Here is a 16675-nt window from a genome sequence, read left to right as displayed (position 1 = left end):
TGAGCCCCCCAAATCCCCCCCAAAACCCCACTCCCTATAACTCTACACCATTACCATAGCCCTTATGGGTGAAGGGGGGCACCTACATGTGGGTACAGTGGGTTTTGGGGGGGGTTGGAGGGCTCCCATTTACCACCACAAGTGTAACAGGTAGGGGGGGATGGGCCTGGGTCCACCTGCCTGAAGTGCACTGCACCCACAAAAAACTGCTCCAGGGACCTGCATACTTCTGTCAGGGAGCTGGGTATGACATTTCAGGCTGGCATAGAGGCTGGCAAAAGTTTTTTGTTTTTGTTTTTTTGGGTGGGAGGGGGTTGGTGACCACTGGGGGAGTAAGGGGAGGTCATCCCGATTCCCTCCGGTGGTTATCTGGTCAGGTGGGGCACCTTTTTGAGGCTTGGTCCTGAAAAAAAAGGGACCAAGTGAAGCCAGCCAAATGCTCGTCAGGGCCGGCTTTGTTTTTTCCATTATCGGGCGAAGTTGGCCATCTCGTAACCACACCCCTGACGCGCCTTCGCTACCCTGCTGACACGCCCCCTTGACCTTTGGCCGGCTTCGCGACAGAAAGCAGTTGAAGCTGGACAAAATCGGCTTTCGATTATACCGATTTGGCCAGGTTCAGGAGATGGCCAGCCATCTCCCGATTTGTGTCGGAAGATGGCCGGCGATCTCCTTCGAAAATAAGCAGGATATAGTCCCAAGACAAAGGGTGCCAAGAGTGCATAAAGGAGTGAATTTCAGCAAAGAAAGTGCACAAGCTGATGGTAAAATGTGTTCATAAAGTTGGACTGTTAGTAAAACCCCTGGCAGATTACCAGTGAAAATATAGTTTCATGTGTTGGAAACCTTAATGTATCAGCATACATCAGGTAGATCCAAAGTCTACCCTGTGTAAAGATCTGTGCTGTTAGAGTATAATGGAGACAACCAGGGACACAAAAATGCTGATAAAGTATTGTGCGAAAAGCTTGGAGAACTAGTAGCAATTTGTATAAAATATTTTCATACAGAGAGTTAAGAATGTAGAGGTACCTGAGTAATAGGCTCTTCATATCCTATAAGGGAAAGAAAAAGAAGAGACAGTGAGGGCAGGCTATAATTCACAGGCAGTAAAGCACACCTTGTTCCGGCTACTCAGGGTAGCAGTATAGGAACAGCATTTTTACAGACCACCTCATCAAACTTCAGATTTTCCTCATAACATTGAGGGCAAGATTTACTTCAGTGGGCAAAACCTACCAATATGTATTATTGGTCCCTGCATGTTAGCATGTGTTAACTCTGTAGCACACTCTAGTATATGTAGCCCATCGTGATAAATGTGTAAGCTTGCCAGCACTTGGGGTGAGGTATACCAGATGCAATATTTGATGGTAGGACCTCCTTTGCCCTTTCCCCTCCCCCCACCACATCTCCAAGGATCAACACATCTCATGCACAGTGAAAAAAAAGGAAAAGTAGCCGAAAGCTCAGCAAAATCACCAGTTTTGAAATTACCAGGAGTGAGGCAGGGTGAAGACTTGTTCACTCCTACCCCAACTGTCCTTAGCCTGCATTGGAAAGGGTAGGATGGGAAGAAGGAACCTGTTGAGGGAAGGTTTGGGATGAGACTGTGGCATTGAACACCCCTTATTCCTGGGGTTGGAGAGCTACGATATATGATGTGAATTCTGCCAAGCCCTGTCGTCTTGCGGGTTAAAGAGGTTTGGGTTGATGTTGTGTATTGTGTATGCAGTGGAAGGGGGTTTAGGTATGCTGGGATCCTGAATAGGAGGGTTAGACCTGACTCTAATAATTGCCTGGGCAGTAGAGGGAATTGAAGCAAATGGAGACCATTTTCAAAACACATCGACTTACAAAGTTATATAGGTTATTATGTAACACATAGACTTACAAAGTTATGTAGGTTATTATGTAACTTTTAAGTCTATGTGCTTTGAAAATGAACACCAATATCGCCCTTCATCTTAGTGAGGGATGGAATTCCCTATGCTAATCAGCATAAAATTAAAGGGCCAGTTAACACAAGGAATTCAAGACTTTCTAGGTTCATAAAAAGTCAGAGTTAATTGTTAGACCTTAGTAACTACATTCTAAAAAATATGTATACAAGAACACTCCACTGTATACAGGAACATTCCATGCTATTTATCATGCACATGCAAAACATCTCATTTGCATGTAATGTTTCTTTAGTTCAGATGTACAGAAACACACATTTTAACTTGTACATACTGTTTGCTTTTCAGACTGGTTTAACATGCAGAGGAAATCATTTCTGCATTTTATACGGTAACAGCATACACACTATTCAAAGTGATTTAGCAAGCCACTGATTGTTTAAGTCACTTGGTTGGGGCTAGCCACTAATATTCAGCAGCAATTAACCGACTAAGTGCCACTGAATATTGCAGTTAGCACCAAACTCAAAGCTGGCTATGTTGACCAGTTTTTTACTTCAAATGGGACTGCATAAAAGTCTGTCCTATTTCTATGCGGTAACCCATGGCCACTAGGATATGGACTCAAGGCAGCTATGTCTTATCCGACTTAAAAATAATCGGATATTCAAAGCCAAAGCCTGCACAAGTCCCAGCTTTGAATATCCAGGAATAACACCGTCGGCGGTGAGCAAAACACTCACTGCTCCATGGCTGAATACTGACCCCAAAGCAGTGACCGTACGAGGCGGGGTGGTGGGGGCAGTCTGCCCCTGGTGCATGCTGCTGGAGGGGTGCAGAGAGCAGTCGTCGGATGACTGTTGGCTTCGCTGGTTCCCTGCCTCATCTTGCCCCAGACCAGTTACTTCCTGTTCTGGAGCAGAGGGAGCAGGTAACCAGCGGAACCAACAGCCGCGTGGCTGCTCCCAGCAGGTAAGAATGCACCTGGGGGGGCTTGGGTGATATGCTGAGGGGGGTGGTACGCCAGAGGGGGGGTTGATGCACTGGGGGGTGTTGTGCTTACCACCCGGGGGGGGAGGGACGCAGCTGCACCTGCTGGGGGGGGGGTGTGCGCCAGCAGCAATCCACCCCAGTGGCAGCCGACCAAGGATCACCACTGCCCCAAAGTATTTATTTTAAGCAAAACACAATTAAGCATTGCTGTCAGAGCAATAGCGGATGGACAAATCAGAAGGTAAGACTACATCCTGCTCCCAGCTTGTCTCCCAGAGGCTTGAGCATACACAATACAAAAATTACCCCTCCCTGGAGTCAATAAAGGAGCTTGCTCAATATTGCGGGTGCTCAACACCTACTGGCACCTACAAAGCTAGCTCCAATGGGCTTGAGGGGTGCATCTTGTGAACTGGAGGTTGAGATTGGGAGGGATAAATGCAGAGGAGTGATCAGCCCTTCTTCCCTCAGACTGTTTTGGAGGCATCCAAGATTTTTCCACAGTGCGTTGCATGATTAGGAATCCATGCATGTGTGGGCCACAAGAATTTTGTCTAGTGAGCCACATGGGCCAGTAGGTTTATTTTGCTAGTTTCTTTAGATGTTTCTGCGGTGCTCGATATAAAGGATTATGGAATTATGCTCACAAGCCTTGATGCTCTTAGGATCTCTGGGGTTGTACTCCAATGTTTTTTTTCAGAATAGGCAGATGGTTGGAGAATTGGTATCTTCTCTGCAAACTTTGCCACAGGGTTCATCCTTGTTGGCCATGTTATTTAATTTCAATCTCCAACCACTATATGTGGATGATTTGCACATATTTATTTTCTGGGCAGAGTTCCAAGGAAATGAAGGTTAATCTTTATGTGTGTATGAAACTTGAATGGCAGGTCATCGTTTGGCTTTGAATGTGAGAAAAACAAAGTTGTTGTGGGGTAGTAGACTCCCTTCGGGCGAGTGCCTGCAGGTTTTTTTCCTGCAATGGGTTAGACTTGCTTCTATCCCTTGTTGAACATAATTTAGGTCAAAGGTTTCCACTGCATTTTTTAAACCATGCTAATTATTCACCCCATAACTTTTAAGCTCCTAAATAAAATAAATTTTCAGCTGAAAACTTAGGATCCCAAATTTGGCGGAAAATCAGGCACAAATTTAGAATTCTAACTGAAGAGCTTGAATGTGGAAGCTCAGCTCTATTTGAATATCAGGCCCTATGTTTTTCACACATGGTCCCACTGTTTTCCCTTGCTTTTCAATGTCTTCTGACTGATGTGAAAAAGGCCCAACAATGAGTCTTAGCACATGGCCCCACCTCCTTCCGCATTTCCAAAGGCCTGCCCCTGAAGGTCATTTGTCTAGCCACAAGGTTTGCTAATTTCTTGTGCCCCTTTTTTGTGTAGACTGGAAACAAAGTTTGACTCTTCACATTCTGCTTTGTGATCAAAGACCTGTAGTATATACTAGATATCCATGGCAGTGAGCTATATTTCATCTTTGTGGACTGTGAAATGCTGCGGGTGCAAACCTTTGGAGGGGCTCCATCTCAGGGAGAAGAAAAAGTGGAGCCTGTACTGAGGGATTGTGGCACTTACAGGTACAAAAGGGAACCTGTGGCTGAAACAGCAGAGGGCCAGAAGAGACCTCTGGGATTTACTCTTCTTCGTATATTTCTTGTTTAGACTGAATTCCTACATTTTTTTTGGGGGGGGGGGGGACTCTGAAATGGATTATTTTTAATTTTTCAGTAAACCTATGATTTTGGAACAATACTATTGATATGAAGATTTTTCATTGAATGACTGTGTGTGATCCCCTTGGATCCCCTTCTCCTCCAAGACTGCAACCAGTTTTTCCTTCTTCTGCAAGACTCAAAGTAATCCCTTGCCATGGGGAAGGGACTTCCACTTTGATACAGACACTTACCTTCAGCACATCTGTGTTTGTCCGCGGAAGTTTTCCTTCTGCCTCTTTGATAAGCTGCTGGAGAGAAGAACTCTGTTCAGTCAGTTTGATGATGTTGCTTTGGATTTTGTTATGAAGTTCCGTCCTTCTGTCTTCCAGATTTGAAAGCACCGTACGTTTCTCCTCATTCAAAAGCCTATGCAGCTCTTCAAATTTAGACACAATGATCTTCCTTTCAGCTTCCACTTTAGTCTTAAAACAGTCATATAAAAGTATATTGGTAGCAAAGAAGGGAGAAGAGAATTAACCATCTAAAGATACAGATCCAAATGTGATAACAGTAACAGATGTATCAAGAAGGAGGAAATCGGACTTGGTATTAATAATCACTGATGTATCAGAAATGAGGGAGCAGCAGTGCTGATTTTCTGCCAGATCAAGCTAGATCACTGACCAAAAACCTTTCCTTGCCAACCTGAAACCTTTATGACCTATGGCAACCTACTGCAGCAGGAGTGGAAGGGTAAGAGAGGGTAAGAAACTTTATATTACATTCAGACTATCTCTCCTGTAATTTGCTTTCTCTCAGTTTTGTATCTCTCCCAACTATAGGCACTACTTCAGAGCAGGTTAAAATTTGTGCATCAGCATTTGTGCACTATTGGGGCTGAATCTGGGAACCTATTTTATAAAAGCAATACTTCTATTGTAGATAGTTGGAATACATAAAGACGCACTTAATGAATCTCAAAAGACCTCAGCTATGCTGCTTGATCACCGAAGGTGATGCATATGTCTTGACCACATGAGAGTATGTGATCCAGCAGCATAGCCGAGCTCTTTTGAGATTCTTTAAGTGCGTCTTTATGTATTCCAACTATCTACAATAGAAGTATTGACTTTAAGTTGGGATCTAACTTACTGATTGCCAATCACAGAACGCGGTATTTTATACTAGCAACATAAAAATCTACATGCTTTTATAAAATAGGTGCCTTTTTGGACTTCTTTCATAGGTGTCCTTTTATGAAATCAAACCTGTGCTGGAGCTACATCCAGAAGTTTATTCTCATACAAGTGTAATTTTCAAAAGAGAGTAGCCAACTAGTTAAGTGGCCTTTTACAAAGGTGGCCACCATTTTAGCATGCGCTAAAATAAGTGTGCGTTAAATGCTAGAGAGTCCATAGGCGCCCCGTATAAGAGGCTCGGGGAGGCTAAGCCTCCCCAGCCCAAATGCAAACCTCTTTTGGAGCGCACGTCACTGGCAGGATTGCCGGTTCCTGCCCAAAAGAAGCTGGAACTTCCCTTCCATGCTCCCCTGCCGGCACTGCCGCTAAATCCGCTGCCTCTCCGATTCCGTGGCCAGGCATCCATCGGCAAACAAACACTCTGTGCACGAAGCCATAGAGTTCCGCATGGCAGGCAGCGCTGACAGCTCTTCTGGTTCCACCCTCTATGATGCAACATCGTGTTGCATCATAGAGGGTGAGACCGGAAGAGCTGTCAGCGCTGCCTGCCATGCGGAACTCTATGGCTCCGTGCACAGAGTGTTTGTTTGCCGATGGATGCCTGGCCACGGAATCGGAGAGGCAGCGGATTTGGCGGCAGGGCAGCATGGAAGGGAAGACGGTGAAAATAGAGTGAGGCGAAATAATCTCCGCACGAGGAGAGTCCCCGAGGAGCTGCAGGAACAGGACCCAACTGCCCTTATGTTGCAAGTTTGCCATCAATTCCTCAGGGCCGCATCCCCAACAGTTGAGCTGCCTAGTGCCTACTATTGATTTTGAAAGAGTTCACAGAGAACTGGGGCCCAAACTGGTGGGCAAGCCCCTGGAACATCATTGCATGTTTCTTGCAGTTTCCTATTGAGGAACAGATTTTCCAGGTGGCGAGGAAAGTGAGACACATCACATGGAATGGGGCCAAAGTAGAACTTTTTGCGGATATTTCAGCCATTACTTTACGCAGGCGGCAGGACTTTCGCCCTATCATGCAATGTCTCTTGGAAAACAATACTAAATGTCGCTGGCTGTACCCTTTCAGCCTATCATTTGACTTTTCCAGCTTCTTTCCTCTTTTTGCTGATAGGGGGAAGAAAAAAAGAGAGAGAAGATAATGCTAGAGGCAGGAAATAGGAGGAAACAGAGAGGATGATGGGGGAGGGAAGAGGCAGAGGCACAATGTTGGATATGGGAGGGGGAGAAGCAAGGCTAGATGATTTGGGGGGAGAAGAGGCAGATGGGCAAAGCTGGATATTAGGGGGAGAGAAGAAACAAGAGCAAAAAGCTGGATATTGAGGGGGGGGGAAGAGACAGAGGAGCAAAGCTGGATAGTGAAAAGAAAAACAGGCAGTGGTGCATTGTATGGGGAGAGAGAGAGACAGAGAAGAGATCTGTATAGTATGTGAGGTAGGGTGAGGTGGGAGAGAGAGAGGAGATCCTGGGTGCCTGGGGCAGGGGAAGAGAGAGAAGAGATGCTGCATGGCAGGGAGGGGGAAGAAAGTTAGATGGAGGGAGAGAGACACACACACAAGATCCTGGATGTTGGGGTGGGGGAGAGAGAAACAGATCCAATATGGCTGAGGGGGAGTTCAGACACACACACACACACCCTGGGTGAGGGAAAAAAGATGGAAAACAGGAAAAATGAAGGAAGCATGGATAAGTCTGAGTGGTCAGAGAGGCAGAAAATGGAAGAAAGCAGAAAAGAAATATCAGTGTCGGAGATGGATGTAGTAGAAGATGTGAAGAAGACATGCGAAGAGAGAAAAATGATAAATGGACAAGAGATATGGAGTTAAAAGACAGCAGTAACCAGAGACTGCAACCTGCACAATTAGAAAAATTAGATGCCAGATAGCAAAGGTAAAATTATTTTTAATGTAGAATGAAGTAGCCATGTTAGTCCACTTTACAGGTTAATAAATAATAATAAAACAAAAAAATGTAAAATAAGATGACAACTTTTTATTGAACTAAATACATTTTTGACTTGCTTTCAGAGGTCTAAACCTCCTTCCTCAGGTTAGTAAACTCCAAAAAGCTAGTCAAAAAATTTATTAAATTAGTTAAAAAGGCATCACCTTATTGTACATTTTTATTTCAAATATTTATTCATTTTTTAATTTAGTGAGTGGAATATGTCAGTTTCTGAAATTTAAATCTGTTGGTCTGACTCAGTATGGCTATTCTTATGTTACAGTCAATTTGCTTTATAGGTCCTGAGTGACTTTTTTAAGGTTTTGCATTACTTTTCAATATGCCTAATATTAGAATTTGGTCTTAATTTAGCTCATAGCATTCTCAGTAGTAGCTCAACTTTCACTTGCTAACCATGAATCTCACTAATTGGGATGATACTTTTCACATTTGGGATGGGACACCCTTGGTATCTCTGCAATCTGGAAATTGAACCTTAGCACTGGTGCTTTTGTGTCATCAAAAGTTCTGACTGCCTATTCTATAGAAATGCACTTTCCTTCCAACTATACTGTTCAGCCATCAAGCTCTCAGACAGTTTGAGCAACCACTTTATTCTTTGACATATGATACATAACTAATATCTAAATTTAATGAAAGGTATCACTTGTTACTATTTTACTTTTACTTATTTTTTTCTGTGTTGTCAGATAATTATGGATGTAAGCCCCACCCCTGGCACCGCCCCTGACCCCGACCCCTTTAGCCTCCCCAAACAGTTGGGCCACCGACCGCCTATGCTAGAGACGCCCATATATTCCTATGGGCATGTGCTAAAAATGCTACTGCACTTTTGTAAAAGACCTTTAGATTGTAAGCTCCTTTGAGCAGGGACTGTCCTTCTATATTAAATTGTACAGCGCTGCTTAACCCTAGTAGCGCTTTAGAAATGTCAAGTAGTAGTAGTAGTACCTCCTAAATGCAGTTGGCTAAGAACCTGGGAAACTGGGTTTGATTCCCACTGCAGTGGGCAAGCCGCTCAACCCTCCACTGTCCCAGGTACAAAACTTAGGGCCCTGTTTACTAAGCCACGCTACAGGTGCGTTAGCATTTTTAGCAAATGCTAAGGATTAGCGTGCACTTACTGTGCAGATGCCCATAATATTCCTATGGGCATATACACGGTTAGCACACGCTAAAACCCCTAGTGCACCTTAGTAAACAGGGCCTTTAGATTATGAGCCCCAAGAGATAGAAAAAGTACCTACATACAATATGTAAAACCACTTTGATTCTAACCACAGAAAGGCGGTATATTAAATCCCTCCCCTTGCCCCTAGTCTCTGCTTTATCCATGAATGCCTTTGAAGTTTGCCTTCTTTTGACTGGGGTTGGTTTTTATAGCTGCAACTTCTGAAGCCCTGAAACACACAATTAAAATGCTGTGAGGGAAATCAGTATTTTTAAAGCTGTCTTGCTTAATTATTAGGGATGTGCGCAGGTCAAACATTTTCAGTTCATTTGGCCTTTTTCCACAGTGTTCAGATATTTTTCAAAACATTTCATGAGGAAATGTTTTAATATGCACTATAGCTTTTTCACATGTAGTAACTGACTCAGCATGCATTAATTCATTGGTTAGTGCATGTTAAAAAATTTTTTACTGTGCACTAAATTGATTTAAAATGCACTAATGAACGCACAGCCCTATAAATTATCTGTAGCTAAAATTCTGGAAGAGACAGCTTCGAGAACTTCATTTTCAGAGGATTGTGAGAATACCATCTTCACGTCAGTATTGAAAGTTTCCTTAATCCAGTCATAATTTTGTATTTTCAAATTAGGAAAGTAAGTAATTCTCAGTGAGATTTCAGTGAAGAAAGATGTCTCAAGACAGTTTTTCACTTCTCTATCAAGGCTACACTGCCCTTAGTAAATCAATTTTTAGCTGAGGACTGGTTACCACGGCACACAGCATATTTTGCTCCAATATTTTAATGATTTCTCCATTACATACTCTGTGAAGCTGATTTATTTGAACCACCTTGACCCCATTGTGCCGAACACTGCCCGTATAGGGTCTTTTGGGTCAGTTTACTTTGGTAAGTAAACTTTTGGATGCCTTACTCCTTGTTTCCCTTCGTCATTTGGAATTTTCCTCACTTTCACCCTTGTTATTTCTGCCACACTTTAATTTGCCATTTTCCTCTGCCACAGTTCTATTTCTTTTTTTTTAAATAAAGTATTTCAGTTTGTCAGCAAGTTGAAGAGTATCACTGTCAGTATCTTGCGGTGAGGTATTAGGAGTGTTCAGTTTCTCAAATGTGACTGTTTCTGGTAAAAGGTGACAAATAGCAGATCCAAAATGTTGAGAATGGCCGATTTTTTATGTCATGGGTCCATAAGCAGTCTGAAAAAGTTGCATGTTTGAATTATAACTTTATGTTTTCACATAAAAGGATGGGATTTAGACTGTTGCATTACAAATTGTTTGCTCTAACAGAATTCATTAAAACCTCATTGTTTTTTTTGTTTCTGATGACTTCAGTCACCTTTTCCCAGAGATAGTGACAAATAACATGTGAGCACCATCATGATTTTCATAGGTTAATTTCTCAGTTCAATTCGTCTTACAGTGTTTTCCTGAGATTTTAAGAAGTAACATAAATAACCTTGCATTTAAAGATTTTGAAGTAATTCACATTTATGGCTGTTTGTAGGATTTTTGCTAATATTGGCTCAAATCTTTGGAAGCAAGAGCTATTCTATGAATTGAGCCATCCAGTAATTTGTAGATTACTGGAGCCACACTCCCAGTGGTCCTACAGTTCCCAGAAAGCACTCAAAGGCCCAACACACAAACCACCAGGATTCTTTATCAGTCCAGACAGGCAGAGTCAACAAACTAAACAGGTTTATTGTCACACTAGAACAATGAACAAAACAAAAAGTGCAATCAGTAAACAATAACAGGTAACTGAATTATGGATCAATTATAACACTAACTAAACATTTGCAAATTGTCTAAACAGCACCTGGGAAGATCAGAACATATATCTGTTCATAGAGCCTTAGCAAAGAGATCTGTCTCCCTTTTCTCCCGGGCTAAGACTGTAAGCAAAATCAGTACACTCTAAAGGAAATGAGCTCCTGGGCCAATCAGAGCCCAGTCAACAAGATTTCAAATATATACAGCATCTTGCTTCCTGTTTGTGTCAAACTAAAGAAAAAATACTCACAGACAGATGATCTAAAGCCCCACGCTGTTCCAAACAGCGCTCTAAAATAGTGCTGGAAGAGTGTGGGGCTTTACCGCACTAATGATCAGAGATAATTGCATGCAAATTTAAGCACGCAATTATCGCTGATCATGGAGTAGAAGTGCGGGTGAATTGCGCCTGAGCATGCACTCAGCACAATCCTCCTGCACTTGTTTGACAGGTCCATGGAACCACCAGGCCCCGACTACCCCTGCCCCGAGCAATGGGGGCTGGAGGTCCGGCAGTCCTCTGGTCCCCCTGACAATCCCCCCCCCCCTCCAGGTTCAGGGAGGGCTGGAGATCCAGTGGGTCTCCAGCCCCCCCAACCCCTCAGCAAATGGTCCCTGGTGGTCCAGTGGGGTGCTGACCAACCCCCCCCCCCCCCAGTGAAAGGGGATCTGAAGGTCCGTTGGACTGCTGGTCCCCCCCCGACGATTCCCCCCCAGGTTCAGGGAGAGCTGGAAATCCGGTGGGTCTCCAGTCCTTCCAAACCCCCCCCCCAGCATTGGCTAGGGTCCCTAGTGGTCCAGTGTCAATCCTCCCCCCTCCCTAACCCCCTTCCCTACCCCCTACCTTGGTTGGAGGAGGGAGGTAGCCTTCCTTCGACGCCGCAAAATGGCGGCACCCAGCCCTGCCCAGTGCATCCGGGGATGCGCTGGACGGGGCTACACACCATATAATGGAGTTTCTCCCTTATATGGTGTGTAGCCCCGCCCAGCGCATCCCAGGATGCACTGGGCAGGGCTGGGCACCACCATTTTGCGGCGTTGAAGGAAGAGGGAGGGAGGCAGGCTACCTCCCTCCTCCAACCCAAGGTAGGGGGATAGGGAGGGGGCAGATTGACACTACCACCAGGGACCCTAGCCAATGCTGGGGGAGTTGGGAGGGCTGGAGACCCACCGGATCTCCAGCCCTCCCTGAACCTTGGGAAGGGAATCATCGGGGGGACCGATGGTCCAGCGGACCTCCAGCCCCCTGTCACTGGGGGGGGTTTGGTCAGTGCCCACTGGACCACCAGGGACCATTTGCTGGGGGTTTGGAGGGGGGGGACCAGCAGTCCAACGGACCTTCAGATCCCCTTTCACTGGGGGGGGGGGTTGGTCAGCACCCACTGGACCACCAGGGACCATTTGCTGAGGGGTTGGGGGGGCTGGAGACCCACTGGATCTCCAGCCCTTCCTGAACCTGGGGGGGGGATCATCGGGGGGGACCGGCAGTCCAGCGGACCCACAGCCCCCATGTCGGTGGCAGGTTTGCTTGTTGGGGGGAATGGGAGCCTGCCAGCAGGCAAATGATCTGCAAACCCTAACGCCAGCTTGGGGCTGGCATATGGTTTGCTGCAGCCAGCAACCCAATCTTTGGCACGCTGGCCGCTGATCATTGGAGAGGAATACCTAATGCCCTGTTTAGCATGCATTTGCATGCTACTTGCGTTCAGAGCCCTCAAACACGTTGTTTCATGCGCTTGAGGGCTCTGATCATGGGGCGGTAGCAAATGCCGGCACTAGTATGGCACTAACAGCCTCTAGCACCGGCATTTGCTTCTGATCATCCCCCTGTCAGTTCTCTGTAACAATTTTACAGCAAAGAATCGTCACCTGTTGGCCAAATAGGAGAAATACATTTCAGAATATAATCAATGCAGGAAAATATTCAATACATTTTACAGGTTTAACACACACTGTTTCTTCACACTTTTATCATCAATTTATATACCAGTATAGACTGTAATAACATCCTCCATATAATCATATCATTTGCATCCACAGATGTCAATGGCATCATTCACCTAATCATATCATTTCCTTAACTGAAAATCAGTAGCATTATCTCCCTAACAACATCGTTGCATAATATATGACAGCAGTTAAAGACCTCCACGATCTATCCAGTCTGCCCAACAAGGTGGTTACACTCCTTCATGAACAAATACTGGCATCACAAATAGGACAGCCAGCAATTTGCCATAATACCACCCAGTTATATTTGACACAATCATAAATTTAAATGGTAGCACTATCTTAATTACATCGTTCACCTCCATAGACTTCAATGACATCACCCTCCTAACCCCATCATTCATCTTCAAAGATTTCAGTAGCGTTAACCTGTTGTATATCTGAACATTATAAAAATAATCTCCATCCTTAGCAGCCTAGTTGGTTGAGAGCTATGTCATCCTTTACAACTATGAAAATCTCCGTCAATCAGTGGGAACACTGTACATTAATTCATTCTGCATTCATCTCTGTAATGCTCATAGTCTTGGGTGAACTGTAGGCTTGAGGAGCAAGAATATTCAAAGTTATTCTTGTGTGGTATCAGAATGCAACGAATAACCCAACCTGACCTTCAATACGATTTTTTTAAAACAACCAGAGAGAATATTAACAATCCATCTTCATCAATTCTGTGATCCTCTAATTAATAAACACATTTTTATAAGTGCTGGACATTCATAGTGGGTGAACATCACAGAGCAAAACAACCCCTTTCACATGTCATCACCACCATATCATCATCATTGGTCTGTATTACTACTTCTGGCATATATTTTAAAACACTGCTGGAACTAGTACTATGGGCCAAGGATGATGATATGGTGATGCTATGGTGATGATGGCATGTGAAAGGGATTGTTCCACTCTGTGATGTTCTCCCATTATGAAGAAACATTTACAAAATTTATTAATTAGATCAATGCTTCTCATCCCTCTTCTGACTGCACACCTAGGCAGTCAATGAACACACATTGTGTATCTCCATTATATGTAAATGCATAGCATACATAATTATTGTGATAATCCTGAAACCCTGACTGGCTAGGTATGCCTAGAGGAGAGGGTTGGAAGTAGAGGATTAGGGTTGTTGAACATGGATGATGAATAACCCAGAACAGCCAGATGAGTATAGAGCCTGACCAATAAAAGAATCTTTGGTTTTTCCAAAACTGAATCTGCGACCAAAATTGATTGCTTGATTTTGGCAGAAACTGAAGCTAAAAAAACAAAACTGCATCCCCCCCCCCAATAGCCCCCACTCCCTCTCCTCTCACCTGACCAAAAAGAGCTACCTCCCGGACCCTCCCACTGGTAGCAGCCCCCTCCCTGACCCCCCACCTGGGCATCAACCCCCTCCTGGGCCTACCTTTTCACTGGTGGGTAGTGGACGCAGCTCCAGGTCAAAATGGCTTCCGAGACTGCCACTGGAGGTCCCGGCAGCCATTTTGAAATTGGAACTGGCACGGTCAGGAGCAATCCTCTGTCGCTTCTGCCTGTGCTGGTTCTAATCTCAAAATGGTTGCCGAGACTGCTGCTGGAAGTTCTGGAAGCTATTTTGACCTGGAGCTGGTCATGCACAGGAGCAAGAGGGGAGGCTCCTGCACCCACTACCCACCAACAACAAGGCAGATCCAGGAGTGGGCTGCTTCAGAGGGTAGGGAGGCTTGAGGGGGGATTTGTTTTTTGGTCGGGATGAGGCAGAGTCGTGAGAGAGTGGGGGCTCCACACAGTTTCGGTTCCGGCTGAAAATGCACAAGCATTTTTGGCCAAAACTGAAGTAAGGCCGAACACGGATTTCTAGCCAGTTTCAGTGTTGAAACTTAAACTCGGTTGGCCTCGAGATGAGTGACCTCTAGCTGTGCACAGTGCACAGTATCCGAAGCATGATGACCTGCATGATAAACTAATACCTGCCTTAAGCTCTGCAGGTTTCTTCTCTTCCTCAGTTGTCAGAATTAGGACATCCTCCAGCTTTCTCTTTAAGGGAACTATATAACCATACAGCTTTTCCTGAAGAAAAAGACAGAGGTACATTGCTGCAAGGATTTCATTTAAAACATTTCTTGGTAGATTTAAGCATTTTAATTAGGGACTTGCTGGAGATGTTTCAAGTTTATTTAATGCTTACTATACCATCCAGTAGAGAATTTTCTGAGCAATGTACAAATTACAACTAATAGGGAAAGAAAGAGAAAAGGAAATTGCAATCTTCATTAAACAGCATTCTTCCCTAGGCACAGTGAGGCTGAACACAAGTCATCTAGTAAAGTGTCATGTTAGGAAACCATCATACCTGTGGGATATAAAGAAATCCCAGGTGGAAGCACGGAACAAATTGTAAAGCTGTTAATTAAATGAATAAACTGCCATCAACTTTTAGCCCACCAGATTACTACTGCTGTATTAGATCTCCAACTCAGACTGGCCCATATATTGGGTTTCAGTGTTATAAGCCTCAGTGTATAACTGCCTGGCTCCCACCCTATTCTTATATCCCTTCATGCTTAATTTTAGTCAAGCCATTATAATGATAGTATTTGTTTGGTAGCAATACACTGCTATTCCTTCCAGAACAAGCAATCATAACCCTAGAACCTGGCTAGTAGGTGTCACTGAATACTGATCAATAAGGATCCCTCCCTGCAAGGGCTGTGAATGCCTCTGCGGCATCTCCAATCCACATGATCCTAAGGAGCATAATTTTTAAAAAAAAGTTAATTGGGATTTATAAAAAGTATTATCTGAGGCTTTTACTTCATTCTGTGATAAAGGTATTACCTTATGCCATTAACCACAGTTCAATTGGTGTGTGTACTTGAAATCAGTACACAAAACCTCCTCCCCAGTTTCTGCCCTGGGTCCCTGAATGTCAGACACCAGCCCTGTTCACAGTCATTGGGAGGGAACAAATTGAATGTTAAAAAGTTGTTCAATCTTTTAGATTCGCTGATCACTGTGGATGATCTAACTTCAACAATTGACTCTGGTACTCCTTCAACCACAGATCTAGCATGTTATGATGCTGCTTTTAATTCCTAACTTGTCACCTGCTCGTAACCTTTATCTTGCTTTCCTTTCTTCAATAGTCCATTTTCCCTATGTGTCCTATCTGTCTGTCCTACCCTTATCCTTTGTTTGTCCTGTCTGTACTGATTTAGATTGTAAGCTCTTTTGAGCAGGGACTGTCTTTTCTTCATGTTCAATTGTGAAGCGCTGCATATGACTGGTAGTGCTATAGAAATGATTTGTAGTAGTAGTAGTGTTTTAAAAGTTAGATTGACTCCATCGGATCTCAATTACCTATATATAATGGTCCATCATCGTCTCCAGGTAACTCAGAGTTAGTCTTAGATGCCAATAACATCAAGGCGGAAAATCACCAACAGTACAAGGAGTCATCAAGAGTAGGGGCATCAACTCAATATTTTATTGATCAAGGCCCCAGCAGATAGAGTCTGGGAGCGTTTTGAAGCAGTCACTGCTGATGATGTCAGGAGACTCTTACCTAAATATACTAAAGCTACATGCAGTCTAGGTGAATGTGCATCTTATCTGATAAAATCAGTTACCTCACAGTTACTTCATGTATTAACCAATTGGGTAAACAACCAATTAGACAAGAGAAATTTTCCCTCTACAATGGGAAATATTGTGTTAATTCCTATCTTTAAAAATTCTAAAGTGTAGATATGGGACATGCTGGGCATGAACCCAAACAACAGGACTGCTATGGTACCCTGACAATTATGAGTAAGTCACTGAGAAGCAAGTTAACAAGAGTGACAAAGAATCTCATGTCCTTTTCTGCTTGTGAAAGAGCAAAATCAGCTGACATGGGGAAATAATAGAAATATGCTTTGCAGGAGAATATGGTTTATAACTTTGCTAATCTAAGGGGAATTTTCTGTTAACCATGGAA

The 16675-nt window shown here is 44.0% G+C and overlaps 1 protein-coding gene across 1 annotated transcript in view; it reads right to left on the bottom strand.

The window, feature by feature from the left end:
• The window catches only part of LOC115475010 (E3 ubiquitin-protein ligase TRIM39-like), a 159122-nt gene that overhangs the window by 133876 nt on the left and 8571 nt on the right, over positions 1 to 16675 (bottom strand). The window contains exons 3-5 of the mRNA XM_030210748.1: positions 14671 to 14766; positions 4818 to 5048; positions 1033 to 1055 (exon numbers count right to left, since the gene is read on the bottom strand). Coding sequence (XP_030066608.1) covers positions 1033 to 1055; positions 4818 to 5048; positions 14671 to 14766 — 350 coding nt within the window. The remainder of the gene's footprint in view (positions 1 to 1032; positions 1056 to 4817; positions 5049 to 14670; positions 14767 to 16675) is intronic.

Source organism: Microcaecilia unicolor, chromosome 7 (assembly GCF_901765095.1).
Source record: "Microcaecilia unicolor chromosome 7, aMicUni1.1, whole genome shotgun sequence".
Taxonomy (NCBI): Eukaryota; Metazoa; Chordata; class Amphibia; order Gymnophiona; family Siphonopidae; genus Microcaecilia; species Microcaecilia unicolor.
The sequence above is the reverse complement of the archived record's forward strand: the minus strand, read 5'-3'. Positions and strand labels throughout refer to the sequence as shown.